General features: G+C 44.5%; 1 protein-coding gene across 1 annotated transcript in view; it reads left to right on the top strand.

The window, feature by feature from the left end:
- The first annotated feature begins 7,382 nt into the window (after nt 1-7,382).
- Nucleotides 7,383-17,843, top strand: part of GOLM1 (golgi membrane protein 1) — a 33,176-nt gene continuing 22,715 nt past the window's right edge. The window contains exons 1-3 of the mRNA XM_080636723.1: nt 7,383-7,459; nt 14,586-14,758; nt 15,912-16,091. Of these exons, the coding sequence (XP_080492849.1) occupies nt 14,630-14,758; nt 15,912-16,091 (309 nt within the window). The 5' untranslated portion in view covers nt 7,383-7,459; nt 14,586-14,629. The remainder of the gene's footprint in view (nt 7,460-14,585; nt 14,759-15,911; nt 16,092-17,843) is intronic.

Raw genomic sequence — 17,843 nt, 5'->3', positions numbered from 1 at the left:
ATGTGTCATCCCTGGCGGTGTTCAAGGCCAGGTTGGACAGAGCCTTGGGTGACATGGTTTAGAATCATAGAATCATAGAATAGTTAGGGTTGGAAAGGACCTTAAGATCATCTAGTTCCAACCCCCCTGCCATGGGCAGGGACACCTCACACTAAACCATGTCACCCAAGGCCTCATCCAACCTGGCCTTGAACACCGCCAAGTATGGAGCACAGTATCACACAGTATCACAGTATGTTAGAGATTGGAAGGGACCTCAAAAGATCATCTAGTCCAATCCCCCTGCCAGAGCAGGAACACCTAGATAAGTTTACATAGGAATGTGTCCAGGCGGGTTTTGAATGTCTCCAGAGAAGGCGACTCCACAACCCCCCTGGGCAGCCTGTTCCAGTGTTCCGTCACCCTCACTGAGAAGAAGTTTCTTCTCAAGTTTAAGTGGAACCTCTTGTGTTCCAGTTTGTACTCATTACCCCTTGTCCTATCATTGTTTGACACTGAGAAGAGCCTGGCTCCATCCTCGTGACACTCCTCCTTTATATATTTATATACACTAATAAGAACTCAGTACATTGTAGCTGCTCTTGCACATAAAGAGCAACCCCACCACCCCGCCTGGCTGGCCTGTCTTTCCTGAAAAGGACACAGCCCTCCATGACTATATTCCAGTCATGCGAGCTGTCCCACCACGTCTCTGCAATTGCCACCAGATCATAATCTCCTGACTTAACACAGGTCTCTAACTCCTCCTGCTTATTTCCCATGCTGCACGCATTGGTGTACAGGCATTTCAAGGAGGGAGCTGAGCTCACCGATTTCACCCTAGGATTATAGGAGGCCTCCCAGTCTTCACCAGTTCTAGAGTGCTGCCACACTGGGGCAAGCCCAGTTACAACCCCATCCCCCTTCGAATCTAGTTTAAAGCTCTCCAAATGAGCCCTGCTAATTTCATTCACAACTTCCCTGGGCAACCCATTCCAGTGCCTCACCACCCTCTCAGTAAAGAATTTCTTCCTTATATCCAATCTAAACTTCTGTTTAAGTTTGAACCCATTACCCCTTGTCCTGTCACTACAGTCCCTGATGAATAGTCCATCCCCAGCATCCTTGTAGGCCCCCTTCAGATACTGGAAGGCTGCTATGAGGTCTCCATGCAGACGCTTCTTCTCCAGGCTGAAGAGCCCCAACTTTCTCAGCCTGTCTCCATACGGAAGGTGCTCCAGTCCCGTGATCATCCTTGTGGCCCTCCTCTGGACTTGTTCCAACTGTTCCATGTCCTTTTTATGTTGAGGACACCAGAACTGCACACAATACGCCAATGCTCTCTCACGAGAGCAGAGTAGGGGGGCAGAATCACCTCCTTCGACCTGCTGGTCATGCTCCTTTTGATGCAGCCCAGGATACAGTTGGCTTTCTGGGCTGCGAGCGCACACTGACGCTGGCTCATGTTCATTTTTTATCGACCAACACCCCCAAGTCCTTCTCTGCAGGGCTGCTCTGAATCTCTTCTCTGCCCAACCTGTAGCTGTGCCTGGGATTGCTCTGACCCAGGTGTAGGACCTTGTACTTGGCATGGTTAAACTTCATAAGGTTGGCATCAGCCCACCTCACAAGTGTGTCGAGGTCCCTCTGGATGGCATCCCTTCCCTCTGGCGTATCAACCGAACCACACAGCTTGGTGTCATCGGCAAACTTGCTGAGGGCGCACTCAATCCCACTGTCCATGTCACCAACAAAGATGTTGAACAAGACCAGCCCCAACACTGACCTCTGAGGGACACCACTCGTCACTGGTCTCCAGCCAGACATTGAGCCATTGACCACAACTCTTTGCGTGCGGCCATCCAGCCAGTTCTTTATCCACCAAGTGGTCCACCCATCAAATTGATGTCTCTCCAGTTTAGAGACAAGGATGTCATGTGGGACAGTGTCAAAGGCTTTGCACAAGTCCAGATAGATGACATCAACTGCTCTACCCCTGTCCATCAGTGTCATAGCCCCATCACAGAAGGCCACCACATTGGTCAGGCAGGATTTCCCCTTAGTGAAACCATGCTGGCTGTCACCAACCACCTCCTTGTTTTTCATGTGCCTTAGCATGTCTTCCAGGAGAATCTGCTCCAAGAATTTGCCAGGCACAGAGGTGAGACTGACTGGTCTGTAATTCCCCGGGTCATCCATTTTCCCCTTCTTGAAAATGGGGGTTATATTTCCCTTTTTCCAGTCATCGGGAACTTCACCTGACTGCCATGATTTTTCAAATATGATGGACAGTGGCTTAGCAACTTCATTCTCCAGCTCCTTCAGGACCCACGGATGGATTTTGTCAGGTCCCATGGACTTGTGTACGTTTAGGTTTTTAAGATGGTCTCGAACCAGATCCTCTCCTACAGTGGGCCCAAGGTCTTCATTCTCACAGTCCCTGCGTTCGCCTTCCAAGACTTGGGTGGTGCAATCAGAGACTTTGCCAGTGAAGACTGAGGCAAAGAAGTCATTAAGAACCTCAGCCTTCTCCAAATCCAGGGTAGCCAGTTCTCCAGATATCTTCCGAAGGGGGCCTACGTTGTCCCTAGTCTGTCTTTTACTCACTACGTACCTATAGAATCCCTTCCTATTATCCTTAACAGCCCTAGCCAAGTTCAATTCTAACTGGGCCTTAGCCTTCCTCACCTGGTCTCTAGCTTCCCGGACAACATCCCTGTATTCTTCCCAGGCCATCTGTCCCTGCTTCCACCTTCTATAAGCCTCTTCTTTCCTTTGAATTTTCCTGAGCAGCTCCTTATCCATCCAAGGAGGTCTCCTGGCCCTCCTGCTGCACTTCCTTCTAGTTGGGATGGAACACTCCTGAGCTTGGAGCAGGTGATCCTTGAATAACAACCAATAGTCTTGGGCCTCCCTGCCCTCTAGGGCTGTATCCCATGGAACCTTACTAAGCAGGCTCCTGAAGAGGCCAAAGTCTGCTCTCTTGAAGTCCAGGGCAGTGAGCTTGCTGCACGCTCTTCTCACTGTCCCGAGGATCTCGAATTCGACCATCTCATGGTCACTGCAACCAAGGCTGCCCTGGAGCATCACATTTCTAACCAGCCCTTCCCTATTGGTGAGCACGAGGTCAAGCATGGCACCTCTCCTTGTCAGCTCCTCTATTACTTGCAGAAGGAAGTTGTCTTCCACACAATCGAGGAACCTCCTGGATTGCTTGTGCCGGGCCGTACTGTCCCTCCAACAGATGTCAGGGTGATTGAAGTCTCCCATGAGAACAAGGGCCTGTGAGCGTGAGGCTGTTCCTATCTGCCTATAGAGCACTTCATCCACAGATTCCTCTTGATCAGGCAGTCTGTAACAGATCCCCACAATAATGTCCCCCATCGCTGTTCTCCCTTTAACCTTGACCCACAAACTCTCTGTCGACTGCTCACCCATCCCCAGACAGAGTTCCATACTCTCCAGCCTATCCCTAACATAAATAGCAACTCCCCCTCCCCGCCTGCCAGGCCTGTCTTTTCTAAAGAGCCTGTAACCTTCCATTCCAACACTCCAGTCGTAAGAGCCATCCCACTTGTTTCTGTGTTGCCTACTATATCATACTCCCGTAGTCGTGCACACATTTCTAATTCCTCTTGTTTGTTTCCCATGCTACGGGTGTTTGTATAGAGGCATCTGAGCTGAGCTCCAAATGAAGCCGGCTCATTGGCTGGAGCGGCTGGAATATCTCTACATTGCTCCGAGCATTTATTGTAGGTGCTGGCAACTGACTGGATGTGATGGGATGGAACAATGCCCCCCTCCCCCAACACATCTAGTTTAAAGAAACCTTGACCAGTCTGGCAAGCCTCCTACCAAAACCACTCTTCCTCTTCTTTGTCAGATCAGCTCTACCAGCCCCCAGTAGACCTGGCCTACTAACTTGGGTCCCGTATTCAAAACACCCAAACCCCTGACTATGTCACCATCCTTTTAACCACTTATTAACTTGGCCAATCCTCCTAGCTTTTTTAAGGTCCCCCCTGTATCCTGGAGAATTGATGAAAAGACAATCTGAGCTCCAGAGCCCCTAACCACCTCTCCCAGGGCTCTGTAGTCCTTCTTTATGTTCTCCAGGCTACTGCTATCAACATCACTAGCACCCACATGGATCACCAGAAGTAGGTAATAGTCCGTGGGACTCACTAGAGCAGGCGTGAGGTGTCCCTGACCATGGCAAGGGAGTTGGAACTTGATGATCTTAAGGTCCTTTCCAACCCTAACTATTCTATGATTCTATGATTCTTGGAGGTATCAGAAACACCACATAAAGCACAGACACATAAAACTGGGCTCAGAATACCTGAAAACAGTAGATTGTACATGTCAAACAATTGCATGTCATGTCACCCCTTGGAAACACAGTGCTCCCGTGCTTTAGAATACTCTTTCACATAGATTAACTCTCCTGGTTTATTTGTCCAGGAGTTCAAGAAAAACCAGATGTACTATATCCACAGCATTGACTGCAAAATACTTTGTAGTTTGGCTATTTTCTCTTTAGGGACATTTTAATGTCTATCAAAACCTACCACAGTTTCTGTGCAGAGTCCTAGAAACATGACAAAACTTGTATAATAAAGTCATGCTGAATAGTGTTACCTTTTGCAGAGTAACACTCAATTTAAAAAAAATATGCACCACTATCAGTTTTAATATTTCTGACACAGATAAAACTACGTTTGTCCCTTTACCATTGATTAATTTGCTGACTTACGATTTTGGCACATGAATGCACCCTGATTTCAGTGCTATGCCAATATATGTCTATGTCAATAATCACACATCTACTGCTCCATTTCCAGCTAATCTAATGATAAATAGCCACTATTATACAGGTTTAGGTGCTTCTAATCCTTCCTTCTCAAAGCACATTTGATTTTCTTACTTCAGTTTAAACAGTAGTTTTGATTTTCAAAACTACCTCTGGAACAGTTTCCAATTACTCAGGCAATCAACCTCCAGCAGCCTTCTGCAAATTGCTTTACTTCCAGACTGTGCTATTCAGGCACAGTATTTTGGCAGTGGCAAGTCCTAGTATGCAGTGCTTTCAAGTACAAATCTGTCTTACTTCTTAAGGCCACCTCTGTCCTGGGTTGAGGGTCAGTCTGGCCTGTGAAGCCCATGTAAGGAATCTCTTATCAAGTGTACTGCTTCTAGCACTGGTCCCAAGAGATCTTGCTGACCCTCAACTTTTCTGCTGTGTAACATATAGAGATGTGATTCCTATTGGCTTCAAAGCAGTGTTAGAATGTAGTTCTGAAAGACCGTCATACAATTGTGAATATATAGCAAAGAGGAAACCATGCTGAGTGGACTGGCTAGTGTATGCCATCCATAAACCAAAATGAGGGGTTTTCTTTCAAGACTTCTTTGCTTTGCCACGTTTACATTTAAAGACAAAACTTGCATTTTTATTAGTTCTCTGTTAAAATATATGGTGATAAATTTTTGAACTGAAGAGACGTTTTCATTAATTTGCACATTCTACTAATTTTTGTGCAAGATAACATAGTTGTAGTTTGAATTATTAATTAGTAGGGAAATAAATGATGTCTGTGAAGATTAAATAGAGCAGTTGGGATTTTTATGCAAGAACCATCGCAGCATCTGAGCTTTTCTAAGCTGATATTTTCTGAAATACTGTTACGTGATGACTGCTAATAAACATTTTGAACTGGTTCTGTCACCCTGAATGTGTTTAAACATTCTTCTAATTGCTCTTGGCACTGCAAAGTGATGTATATTTTTTGACTCAGTTAAGTGAACTTCTTCTCATTGGATCCATACTGCAGACACTCTCCCTATTTAAAGAGTTCGGCTTTACAGTCAATAAGGTTTTGAGACTTGTTGGCCATTTTTGTTTCTAAATGATCTCCTCCATGATCCTCTGGACAGAACCAGAAGATTGCCTTACCTCAAGACAACCTCATGCGACAGGGAAAAACATGGGGTTATGTCTCCAGAATTTTTAGATGCCTGTAAGCAAGCAGGGCAAAATTATTCAGTCAGTGGTCCCTGATTGCTGAGGTCCCTGAGGCTGCAGACAGTCCTCATTTTTCTTTTGCTTGCAATTATTCCTAATGAGTATTTTTATTGGTGTTTATTTTTAATGTCTTCTTGTCTTACTGTGGTGAATGAGCTGTTTTCCGCATCTCAGTGTGTTTTTATGAATATCAACAAACAGTTCAGTTCCCTAAACATCTGAAACCCTGTTTTTAGTCAAACTGTAATTCTAGACCTTGGATATTCTGGGCTACTAAACAAGGATCCGCTTTTCCTTAAAAACTGAAAAAGAAGGGAAAAAAGCTCTCACTGGGGAAATCACACAACTGTCTAACCAGGAGTACGTGATCCAACATGGCTTTGAACTTGCAATAAAAATTCCTGTTTCTGAGCTAGACAAGGCTACTGTACATGTTATTAAAAAACTCAAACCAAACCAAACCAATTCTTTCCCATGAAAAAGCTAAAATTCAGGTCTTACACTGATCAGTTTTTGAATGGTCTTCAGGGACTGGAGGAAAGGTTCATTTCATACTCAGCACTATCTTCTGACATGGAAGATCATTTTTGTTAAGTTTGTACTTTTTGTTGAGTTAGAAATTTCTAGTTTTTGTTTGTTCTACCACGTAATTATACCATGTCATTAAGGAGACTGATCTAGAAGTAGTAACTTCTCCCATAGATTAATAAATTCTCCTGCATCTTTCATAGCCTACTACTGCTATTGCACCTTTCCTACCACCCTTTCTTTTTTCCTTTATTTTATTTTATTTTTTTTTTTTGCTTTGACGTTTTGAACAAAGAAAATACACACTTTATTCATTTGGCTGTCAAAATAAGTATTAAAACAACCTTCCTGAGCTTTATTTCACTAGTCCCGGATTTCGGACATTCAGCTTTCCCCACACGTCACTTTCCAGAAACCCAAACGCCTGTGATGAGGACTGGGAATTCTGACCCCAGCTAAAGCGCTGGCCAAGGGCTCTGCCTAAGCTACCCGTACTGGAATCGCTGGCTGGCGGCAGGACTGCACATGCCGCTGTTACCCGGCAGTTCACCGCACGGCTCTGCCGCTGCCCCGACCCCGCGGCACAGCGCGGGTGCCCCTCGGCGGCAGGCGCCAGTGGGACGGGGCGCTGATGGTAGCCGCGAGGCGGCCCCTGGCCTAGGGTGCCTCGGGCAGGAGGAGGTGGCGGGCCGGGGCGGGGCTGGGCGAGGGCTGCCCGGGAGCTCCCGCTGCCCGTACGGCCGGCAGGCTTCCTCTTCGCCCCACACTTCCTGCCAACGCTGCCCTGCTGTGCCGAGGCGTGCCCTCCCCTCACTGCCCGCGGTGCTTCCGACCGCCGCTCTCTCTCGCAGCAGGCGCCGGGGGGCTGCGGGGGGAGTGCCACCGGCCGCCGCCTTCCTGCTCGACGCGGCGGCTCGGGAAGTTGAGGTGAGCGGCCGCGGTCCCCGCCGTTGCCTGTTGGGCTGGGCTGGGGGCTGCTGCGGCAGGGCCTGCCTGGAGTCCCATTCCCCGCACGGCGGCCTGTGCCGCGGCTGCGGCAGACGGCCGGCGGGGACGGGCTGCGCGGCGTGAGGGACCCCGGGCCGCGGCCTGGCGCCCGTCCTTTGGCTGGCGCTGCCCGCCGGGCTGGGCTCGGCCGGCTCCAGAAGCGGCGGGTGGCAAGCGGCGGCCACGGCGCGGGGTGTGCGAGGCGGGCGGCGAGATGCGGCCAGGGCGGGCTCCGTCCCGCGGGAGCTCGCCACTCGCCGTAGGTGAATGCCAGGTTCGTCTGGGTTTAGCTTGCGACCATACCTGGCACTAACAGCTCTTTATTGTAGTACTTTTTCTTTGTTCAGTCAGTCTTCCCTTTTTGGGTCTTTAGCACACCGAGAAGCATGTTTAGCCCTAAACAATTTTGGTGGGTAGAAATGGAGGTAGACAGACCTCCACAGTGGAGGTAGAAACAATGATGATGTTAGAAATCAGAAAGGGCCGTAACAAGGCAGAGTGTTAGATAATCTCCTCTAGGCTCAGCGGTAAAGGTGGGACCAGATGGTCTTTCCAGGTGCCTTCCAACCAAGGCTGTGACCTGAAACTGTTCACCCTCTTCTGCCTCTTTCTTCTGAGCCAGCCTTGCTTAAGCGGCTCCCAGGTTTTCCTCACCAGTAAACAGGGCTGTGGAGTTCTTACTCCTGCTGGGGTGGCTGGTGGCTGTTCACAAGTTTGTGCCTCCAGAGCCCTTCCCAGTTATGCTTGGCAAAGTGTTTCACCTCTTCATAAATTTTCGTTCAGCTGCTTGTTAGACAGTAAACACTGTGTTTGTTTCGGGCACCATGGAGGTTAATCTCACTTTGCTTTGTGGGATTCCCTTGTCACCTTCCAGGTGTACCTGGTCATGTTTGTAATTAACCTGGCCCGTGTGCTGACTCCTTTAAGATGGCACCTCATCTTACATCTTGACAGAACTTTGCTCATGAAGAGCTATTTGCAATCTTTATTTTTATTTTTTACTTTTCTAGTGGGATGTTTGTGTGTTTTACATTGAAACCATACATGTAGCATTACAGAGGTGGGGGGACAGGAGCATAGTGGTTTTCTCGCCACATACTTAAGCGTACTGTACTACATTTCCTAATGTTGGTGGGTTTTTTAAGATCAAGAGGATGTCCTATTAATGGTGATCCTAACAAGACAGTTCATGTTCTATGGCAAAAATACTGGCAACAGAGTATTTTCCTTAAAATAAATGGATGCTTTGATGAAATGATGAGATCATTCTAGTATATGAGCTTCTTGTGTGATTTTGTTTTCATGAACAGTATTTTCAGGTGGTTATAGTATTATCAACAAGTACACCTAGACAGCATGTCCCGAAACTTCAGATATGGGTATTTTAGAAGATTTTCTCAAGTTAACTTTGATTACCTAACTTCCTTCATCAGAATCAATACCTACCTTAAATCTCTAGCATCTGTTTAGCTACACACCTCTTTGGGATATCTCTTTAATCAAATAAAGAGCAGAACATCATGGGTGTTGGTTATAGCTTCTTGTAATATAGTCATTTGAAAGATGAGATACTTCCTGAGCTGAAAAATAATCGGTGGACGAGTGGTAATAGTCATCCTCCCCCTGAAAAGGTAATGCTTCTTCAGTATCTTCATACTCTCTGCTCTGTTACTTCTAGTTTAAAATGCATTAGAAAAGGAAGACCTTTTCTGAACTGAGCATCTAATGATGGTTATTCCTGAGAAGGGTGAGAGTGCAGCTGCTCAATGTGTTGTGCTGTAAATGCCTCTCCCCTTCCTGTGAAAAGTAACTTGGTAATTTGGGCAAATAGTGACTCAATGACATCCTGTGGCATCTGTGTTTGATTTTTTTTTTTCCGGAGGTGGTTGCTGCTTTGAAGTGAGCCAGTCATTCAAAGTAGAGAAGGTTGAAAAGTGGCTGGAGCTGAGAGTTCCAGGAGCTTTTGTCGATTTGTTTGGTTTTGGTTTTGTGTTTTTTGGTTTGTTTGGTGGTTGGTTGGTTTTTTTTTAATTTGTCTGGTTGTTTGAGCCTGCAGTTTGTGGATTCCTGTGCATGGTATTTAGAAAGTCTGTGGTCAGCAGGCTTGAGTTCATTATACAGGCTTTAAATTTCCATTGGAAGAGCATTTGTTTGACATTTTCTGACTTGCTAACTCTTAAAAAGCCACCCCTAAACAGTGTTGCTGCAGAGGATGATGAGAAACCTGCTGTGTTTTGTCGCAGTGTATTACACCATGTTTCTGACCCCTGTAAAGCAGTCAGGGCACCCCGGAAAGCCTGAAGGTTGCTGTGGGACTGTGAATGGTGATACTTTGGGTAATATCCAGCTGTGAGTGAGACCCAGCAACTGGATTTCTCTTTCAGGGATGATCGCTACTTCATGTTAACCATATATAAAACTGAAAATAAAAGGTTTTGACTTATTTTTGTCACCTCTCCATTTCAACCTATGCTCAGAATATCACCTTGTTTTGAAGACTGGGTGCTCAAGTGTTTGCTTTGTGTCTGATTCACTTTCTCAAGAATTATGTTTTTAAAAGCTTTGATTAATTATTTTTTAAATAAAATCCAATTGCTGGTATCTTTTAGTCTGATTTAGTCATGTCTGGGTATAACTAGCTAACTGTTGTAAGTGGAAGAGGTTTTGATTAGCTTGCTTGGTAAAGCTAGTATACTTTTATTCAAACTGTCAGACACAGGAATTTTCATAGAAGCAGAATGGTTTGGGTCGGAGGACACCTTACAGATCATCTAGTTCCAACCCTCTCTGCCATGGGACAGGTGATTTCTTTCAGAATCTTGTCGACGAATTTGGGATGAATCTGCAAAAGGTGGGAAGAGCCCTATCTGCAGGGGCCCCTGAATTGGAGGAGGGCCGGAATTTCCTCAGCCTGGACAGAGTGGTTGCCTGTTGGCAGGTCTGATTGAATGGGGTTGTGGATCCTCTCAGTGCTGTCTGGTACCCCTTGGGTCCTTGTTGTTTTTTCACTCCCTTTTGCCTCAGGTTGTGGCCCTGCCTTTCCAAAGGGGTTTTACTAAGGCTCTGTCCATAATCCAAGGTGCAGACCTCCAAGGAAAATGTGCCTTCACTTTTCAGTGGCTTCTTCATCTGTACATGGCCTTCATGTGCTGCTCCGGCTTATGCAAGCTAGGTGACCAAGGAGGCAGTGGGTAGGCAGCTATGCAGGCAGGGGTTAAGAAACACCTTTGCTTTCCACTCTGTCTACATGCTGCTTTGATGGAATTTTTATCTGTTCTGCTTATTCTTGCGTGGCAGGTGTTGTGCAAATACACAGAGCTGGATCTTGTGAGCAGAGGGGCTTGGTTTTCCTTCTGGAAGTCTGAAATGCACAAATTGTTTTGCTCTGTCTTTGCCTTGAATGTCTTAGTCTTCAGACTTTGTCAGCATGGTTGTTAGTTATCTGTAGTGGAAGATCACTGAATATTAGCTATCCTACTTCAGGTGAGTACAATAAAAGAAGGCATTGATCAGACAGACTGATAGTGTATTAATATGGGAAATAAAAGTGTGCTGTATGTTAATTTGCTTGAATATTTCAGAGGCTAAAACATCTCCCTCTTGATGAAGCATTGCTAAGTTGGCAAAACAGAAGAATGAAATCTGCTGTTCAAAAATCTGGAATTTTATGCTTTACCAAATGTAGAGCATTATGCGCATGATGCGGCATCTCATTTTCACATCTGTAGTAAACATTCATGAATGATATATTCCTTCATATTGAGTAAAATAATTTTCTTACCCATAAAATCATAAATGTATTTTATTTTCAACTCAGATAACTGTGCCAAGCCAGATGTTTCCTGGAAAACAGCATGTACAAATAATTTCCGTGTATATGTGCTTACTGAGCTGATTTGCTTATGTGTCCTCCAAAATACATAGAATCATAGAACAGAATCATAGAATAGTTAGAGTTGGAAAGGACCTTAAGATCATCTAGTTCTAACCCCCCCTGCCATGGGCAGGGATACCTCACACTAAACCATGCCACCCAAGGCTCTGTTCAACCTGGCCTTGAACACCACCAGGGATGGAGCATTCACAACTTCCCTGGGCAACCCATTCCAGTGCCTCACCACCCTAACAGTAAAGAACTTACTCCTTATATACAATCTAAACTTCCCCTGTTTAAGTTTGAACCCGTTACCCCTTGTCCTATCGCTACAGTCCCTAATGAATAGTCCCTTCCCAGCATCCTTATAGGCCCCCTACAGGTACTGGAAGGCTGTTACGAGGTCTCCACACAGCCTTCTCTTCTCCAGGCTGCTCCAAGATACATGTGTGTGTATCCATGATAGAAAGTTAAAAAGTTTTAATTTTTAAACTGATGAGAAAGGGAATATCAGTTTTGCAACAGAGGTAATGTTTTGGATCTGCTCTATTTGGATAGATCTTTCTTTGGGTTTCATGTCTTTCCCCTGCATTTTGCCTTCTGTTGAGTATAAAAATATATTCCCAATGAACATAGATTGCGTAAGGGCAAACAACACTGGATTTTCTAGAGAGAGCAACGTATTGCAGTCAAACATTCCACCAGGAAATCAATGCTTTCTTGCCTGCTTGTTTTTAATAGCTGAAAACAATGGAAGAGTTCCTGAGACTGCTGAATTTGCATATTCAGTAGGTATATCAGCATTCCTCTAACATGGTTTTGCGCTTGTACTTTAACCTATGTGTTGAACTAAGTGTTCTTCCTTTGAACAATATGGTTTGCTTTTAGCTCTGAAAATTGAACTAAATAGTTAGTCCCATACATTTACCAGTAGTTAAATTCCAGTGCAAGTTGTTACTGCTGATAACATAGATGACTTTCTCTGTTTCTGACCACTAGGAGGAAAATGCCAATTATTTTTTTCAAGTAACATTTGGAATGACTCACTATATCTTGCAGTGCTATGTTTAGTATTTTTCCATGTTTTCAAGTGTATCAGCTAATATTCTTACAGTGAAGAACAGGATACAAATGACTTCATGGCAGGTTCCAATACACATTATTTGAAATGCAGTATTTTATTCCAGTAAGCAAAAGTAAATTAAGTATCTTGTTCTTAGCTCATGTGGCAGTGCTGATCTTCCCCATTTTCCACCTCTCATTTTTGCCACTCTGGAGATCTGTGGTTCTTGATTTTCAGGGGATCTGTGTAAGGTGAGGCAGCTCTGTACTTCTCAGGCTCTCCTCTTAGGATGGCACAGCAGGAGAGTAGTCTGTGCAAGATGTACGTATTTCTGCAATTCCTAGATTTGTATTGGAATTTTGTGCATATCTCTCTGTGTCTCTCCTCATGCCTTTGCTTTTTCTATTGACCTTACTTCAGCTGTACATGGCCCCATGGGTGTCTGCTAGAGCTCTACTGCATGTGTCAGTTTGCTCAAGTAGCTGAGGTTTCCTTAGGCAAGAATCTCAAGTATTGGACCTGTGCAGTCATGCACACTTCTTTTGGTTTGCTTTGGGGTTTTCTGTGGATTTGATGTTTGTGGTGTTTTGTTGTTTGTTTGAGGTTTTTTGTGTATGTGTGTGTGTGCATGTACACAAAGAGGCAGCATTTTCAGGAATCCATGTTTTACTGTTAGGGTCAGTATGTACCCCATTCCCAAATACAAACAAATTTACAGACTTTTCAGATGACCACATAGATTTGAGATTTTCACCAGTATGACAGTATTGGGCACTCCCTGCTGAGAAAAAAATATGGGTTATATTTTAAACTGAAGGCAAAGGGGATTTTGCAGGGGTGCATGTGCAGACTTAGGCACTGGTGAGCTGTTAAAAGACTAAAGTGCTGGACATAAGTAGAATCAGCATTTCTGGTACCTGCTAACTTCTGGCGTCACCTTCTTCCCCTGTGATTACAGTCTATGTGCATATGTAAACCCTTTGAGAGTTGATGTGATGTATTAATTTTTAAGTATATGACAACGTCTGAATTTCATCTGTAGGGAAAAGGTAATTTTATTTAAAAGAATGTACCTTGAGAGGCTGTGCAAGATATTAGTAGTAAATGTACCCATTTCAGATTTAGTTAATGCCTTTTGACGTATCTATCTGTGCTTGCCATCTGATTCATCTTCTGTGCTCATCTTTGTGGGCATTTGTCTGCAGGAGTACAAAAAGAAAAAACATTGATCTCAGTGTACAAGAGAGCAATCTATTACGAACTGTGCCCAAGGTTCCCAGTGGAGTTTGAGGATTCATTGAGCTACCTGCTATTACACTCATTAAGAGCAGATTTTATCATGTCACAGGATGAACATAGCCTATTTCAAACAGAATTGTGACTGCCCTTTGCTCACTCTTTTATATTAAGATACGCTGTTTTGCAGAAGCAACCCAAGTGTCATAGCAACCAGTAGTACCCTTGGTACTGTTCATTCATTAAAGCAAGGTTATTTGTTTTTTGTTAGGATCAGAGACAGCAGCTGAGGATCAAAACCAGCATCATTTAATGTGATTTACCATTGTATTCATGGAGTGTATGCTAATTCTTTTTTTTTTTTTTTATTTAGATTATCCTTAAAGTAATTTGGTTCAATCTAATTTATTTATTTATAAACCTGGAAGCAAAAGTTAAAATAATATTGTCAGAGGGAGTAAGTTGAAATTGCCTGAGTTTCGGAAGCAAAGTGCAAATTGCTCTTGAAACAGTGAGACTAAGCTTATTTTCTGACTAAAGGAGATAACAAGGAATTTATCCTCTATCTGTAGACCTGTGTTATCTGACCAAGTTTGGGTGTAATATATGATAAAAGCATGACTGGTTTGTTCTGTTTATTGCAGATTTTCATTATATTGCTAGGAATATTCAAGGCTTCCCCCTCAAGTCCATGTGAAGCTTTATGTACAAGGTGATGGCACAAGATGGCCTTTCTTGGTCTTTCAGATGGAAGTATCTAGACACTGTGCGTTCCTGCCTGGGTGTAGTCCCTTCAGCAGAGAGCAGTTTTGTTACTGCAGTAAAAGTTTCATTGCATGTATAAAGTAGCTGTAGTGGAGGATGCAATCTAATGTGCATATTTTAATTTGCAGGTTTCCACACTGTTGCGGCTCTTTGGGTTTGTGTTTTTCCTGAAATGGTAGGGCTAGGAAACAGCTGCCGAGGGATGAAGTCTCCACCACTCCTCGTGGCTGCGCTTGTGGCGTGCATCATTGTTTTGGGCTTCAATTACTGGGTTGCAAGTTCTCGCAGTGTGGATCTGCAGGTAACTTGCCTGTTGCTCTGCATGTCGTCCTGTACTTGTGTGGTTACAAATATAGTCCAGAAGAAGGATGCTTCTCCTGCATGTGGTGGGCGAGGAGCTTCAGCATGTTGTAGGAATTCTCATAAATACTAAAGTTGCTTATCAGTAGTGGGAGATGGGGCATTGTGAGGAATTCTGATTTTCAGGTGAGGGAAACCTGGAACTTGAAAGCCTGCATGTATGGTACTTGTTACTTATGCTCACACAAAGCATTCAGCTATCTTTCTAACTCTCCGTTCCTAGACTCATAGAATAGTTTGGGTTGGAAGGGACCTTCACAGGCCATGTGGTCCAGCCCTCCTACAATGAGCAGGGACATCTTCAACTAGATCAGGTTGCCCAGAACCACATCCAGCCTGGCCTTGAATGTCTCCAGGGATGGCATGTCCCTCACCTCTCTGGGAAACTTGTGCCAGTGTTTTACCACCCTTGTTGTAAAGAATGTTTTCCTCATACCCAGCCTGAATCCCCCCTCTTTTAGTTTAAACCCATCACCCCTCTTCCTGTCAGAACAGCCCCTGCTAAAAAGTCTTTTCCCATCTTATAGGCCCCTTTTAAGCACTGAAAGGTCACAATAAGGTCTCCTTGGAGTCTTCTCCAGGCTGAACAACCCCATCTCTCCTCTGCTTGTCACTGCTCTTTGACCAATCAAGAAGGGTGATCTTCTGCTAATAAATGAGTCCTCTCATATGTTTCTCTGTGTAACAGCTATATGTCAGTTCTTTGTGAAAATTAGGTAGTGTTGTCTTCCTCCTGCTTTTTTCCCAGTCTTCTGAGAAAACATACTGATTTGAGAGATGAATTTTCCCTCTATGTTAGTTTAAGACCAACACTGGGAAGTGCAGTGATGTCAGAACTGTTTGGATTAAATTCTTTTAATGGAAATTTTGATTCTCTGCAGAATATACTGTACTGTTAATTTATTTGAACCAGGGACAGGGTGTCTATGTGTGTGGCAGGTGCCCCTGGCTAACACAACACTTCGATGACATTAGAATTGTTAGTTCTGTGAAATTTGATATTCTTTGTATTGGAGAAGAGTCTATTGAGAATAGTAATTTGTCACTGGAGAATAGTAATTTCTATTTTCTTGGGCTAATTTGCTCTTTCTCAGGGTCGGATCATGGATCTGGAAGGCAAAGTCCGCCGTGCGGCAGCAGAGAGGGGTGCCGTGGAACTCAAGAAGAATGAATTCCAAGGGGAGCTAGAGAAGCAGCGGCAGCAGATCGACAAAATCCAGTCCTTACACAGCTTTCAGATGGAAAATGCCAACAAGCTACACCAGGAAGAGAAGGTAGGGCCCAAAGGTGTTTATACCTGGTCACAGTTTTCTGTGAGACTTTGGTTTACCAATACACTCTCTGCAACAGAGTAAGGTTGCTCAAATGTTCCAGGTGATGGGCATACGGTCTGTGTTGGTGTGGCAAAACATTTAATTCATGTATCATTGTCTGATATTGCACGTTGAATGCATATTATAGCTTTCATTGTATAACACATGAAATATTAGAAGTTGCAAGTAGCAACACTGTGGAATAAAACCTCTCCCCCAGGTCATGTGTTGGTGAAACTCACCATCTGTTTTGGCATCTTTTTACATTCCAATTCTGTCCTGCAAGGAGTAAAAGCACATTCAGGAGTTAAACAGAACAACAAAACAAACGAAAGGTAAGGAGAGGGCAAACAGAACTAAGTATTTGCTTAATTTTTGCTTAATTTACTCCAGTCTCTTTTACAAGGGAAATACGGTTTAAGTTTTGTTTTTATAAGCATTTTCCTTTAGCCAAAAGTGTTAGGAGTCTGCTAACTGGCCATGCTGGCCACAGAGTTTACAGCATACGATGGATGTTGAGAGCTGCTGACAGGTGCTCACCCAGGCATTTTAAGGAAGCTTGATGGATGAAATGTTTCTGCCAGACTATGATGTGCTACCTTTCTGCTTCGAACTACTGGGGTACTAGACAAATGTAGCTGACACCACATGATCCACCTTGTTGTGGTGGTGGTTTTGAAGTCTAGAGGACATGTAGGAGCTGTCGTCCATTAAACCTGGCATCTGTGCCAGGAAAAGAGTTGGGAAGTATTTTACAAAACCGAAACTGCTGTTGGATGTGGGGGTGGATGTGGTAATCTGGGAAAGAGTCAGAGTGGTTCTTGGAAAAGGAGACGCTGCTTCTGAAGTCTCTTGGAGTTTCCTTCTGAAAGAGTCGGTGACAGGGATGAGGGAGATTAATGAATGCATTCACACCTGGAAATGCAAAGGGTGAAACATGAATTGCTTGTAGTGAAATTATGTAGCCATGTTGGTGAGACACTTATCACAGGGGTGAATGATAAGGCAAAAGTTACAGAAAAAAGCTACAAGGCATCTTAGAAATAAGATGGATTAGTTGTTGTACTGTGGGGAGGCCACTGGTGGAGTTTCGGATTGCTGGAAAAGCCACGCAGAGGAGGATGAGGAGGGTGACCATAGATGTGCAGATTTTCTCTGCAGGAATCCACAGTGTAGGTTCCAGGCTGGACAAGAGCCAGCTGAGGAGAGCTGTTGTGGGCATATCTAGGATCATGAATCGTGCAGAAAGTGCTCATGGCTGGGAGAGGCAAGGAATGATTGTTCTCCGTCCACTGTTGGGTTTCAAATGCAGACAACAAGTTGTAGTTCAGACTGAGCAGAAGTGCTCTTCATGCAATAGATGGTGAAGCTGCAAATGTGTGACATCCATAATGCCCAGTAGCAGTAGGTCTGTGTGGGTTAAAAAGTGACTGGTTAACCTTGGACAAACATCTGTGCCACTGCTCAATACAAAGGTGTTCAATTGTGGCTCCAGATGTTCTTCAGCCAGAAATAGCTGCTGTTTGGCAAATACTGTAGCTGCCTTGGTGTTTATTTGGCATCCAGGGTGCTGGGCAAGGTGGATTTTGGGGTCGATAGCTCTTACGTTCTCTTAAGTGCTTTTTCCTCCATCATCCTAAAATGCAATTGTTTGTTAATGGAGTAATCTATGAAGCTTGCTGTTGAAACCCCAGGAGCTGATGCTGTAGGAAG

This window comes from Psittacula echo (genome assembly GCF_963264785.1).
Source record: "Psittacula echo genome assembly, chromosome: Z".
Taxonomy (NCBI): Eukaryota; Metazoa; Chordata; class Aves; order Psittaciformes; family Psittacidae; genus Psittacula; species Psittacula echo.
The sequence above is the reverse complement of the archived record's forward strand: the minus strand, read 5'-3'. Positions and strand labels throughout refer to the sequence as shown.